This window comes from Phytophthora parasitica (genome assembly GCF_000247585.1).
Source record: "Phytophthora parasitica INRA-310 unplaced genomic scaffold supercont2.13, whole genome shotgun sequence".
Lineage (NCBI taxonomy): Eukaryota > Oomycota > Peronosporomycetes > Peronosporales > Peronosporaceae > Phytophthora > Phytophthora nicotianae.
In genome coordinates, this window is record NW_008648999.1 from 503,757 (window position 1) to 505,098 (window position 1,342).

At 55.3% G+C, this 1,342-nt stretch overlaps 1 protein-coding gene across 1 annotated transcript; it reads left to right on the forward strand.

Annotated features, from left to right (window-relative positions):
* Positions 1-9: 9 nt before the first annotated feature.
* On the forward strand, positions 10-1,246 carry PPTG_07858 (hypothetical protein; the record flags this gene model as incomplete). Its single annotated transcript, XM_008902237.1, has 4 exons — positions 10-181; positions 287-551; positions 613-725; positions 843-1,246. The coding sequence occupies 4 exons, from the start codon at positions 10-12 to the stop codon at positions 1,244-1,246; spliced, it is 954 nt and encodes a 317-aa protein (XP_008900485.1).
* Positions 1,247-1,342: the final 96 nt, after the last annotated feature.

Here is a 1,342-nt window from a genome sequence, read left to right on the forward strand (position 1 = left end):
AGAGCCCGCATGGTGTCGGCCTTCATCACGCCGTTCGGCCTGTTCGAGTGGCTGCGTATGCCCTTCGGGCTGAAGAATGCGCCGCAGATCGATCAGCGACTCTTGGACAATGCACTGTACGGCTATATCCGGATCCCGGAAGGCAGCGACCAATCCGGCGCTGTAGACGTATTCCAAGCTGGTTAACCGGATTTGGATTCTGGATCACTAGTGCTAGAACGCCGATCATACATCGATGACATCTTGGTAACGGCTGAGTCCTGGGAGTCTCTCTGCGACTGAGTAGATCGACTCTTGAATGCGTGCGACCAGTGGAACCTGTCCATCAGCGTGGTGAAGAGCTTGTGGGTTTGCCGTAAGGTAGATTACCTAGGACACCGCGTACCGGTGGCCGTGGTATATGCGAGCGATTGGGCGATCTCCGCAGCCTTAGTGCAGGAGCATGATGGCACGTACATGCCGGTGACATTCACCAGTCGCACGCTGGAGCCCAACGAGCTCAACTATGGTACGGCCAAAAAAAGATTCTGGCTCATCTCCGGATCCTGGATGTGTGCTACTCCACACTGGTCACAAGGCCGCTTAAGGTTCTAACGCGGCACTCAACTCTAGCATGGCTGATGCAATCTATAGGATTCCAAGGCCGACTGGGCAACTGGCCGACGCTGCTAGTCCCTTGGACGCTCAGATCGTCAAGTGTACACGCGGCGAAGACGAGATCCTGGGTACGATTGCGGCGAGCATCACGCCCCGGGAAAACATCGATTCGATCTTGTCCTCTATCGCACCGAGGAAGCAACCACGCTAGCTGATCCCAGCGGTGATACCTGCGGTGGAAACAGACGAAGAACTGTTAGTCGTGAGTTTCGATGGATCAGCACGGGTCAAACGAGGCGGTGGAGCGTGTAGCGCTATTGTCTGGAAGTTACCTGAATGGATTGTCGTCGCCGCCGAATCGAAGTACTTGCACGACCTGACGGTGAATGAGGCGGAGTACCAGGGCCTGTTGTTAATATTCGATTTGCTCTCCAGCTTGGATCGGGGACGCCTGATCATATGCGGGGACTCCAACGTGGTGACAAGGCAGATGCGAGGCGAAATAGAGTGCAAGGCACCAGGTCTGACTCCTCTTCATCGACGGGCATTAGATCGGTTGAGAACATGGCCGGCCCACGAGTTCCTGCACGTCAAGCGAGACTGGAACCAGGGCGCAGACAGGTTAGTCAACACTGCATTACATCAGTAAGAAGGCACAGTCAGCTAACTGTGGCAGACCAATAGGGACCAACCCAGTTGTAGTTGGCGGACTGCCTAGTTTAAATGGAGCTCTCGAACGACGGCC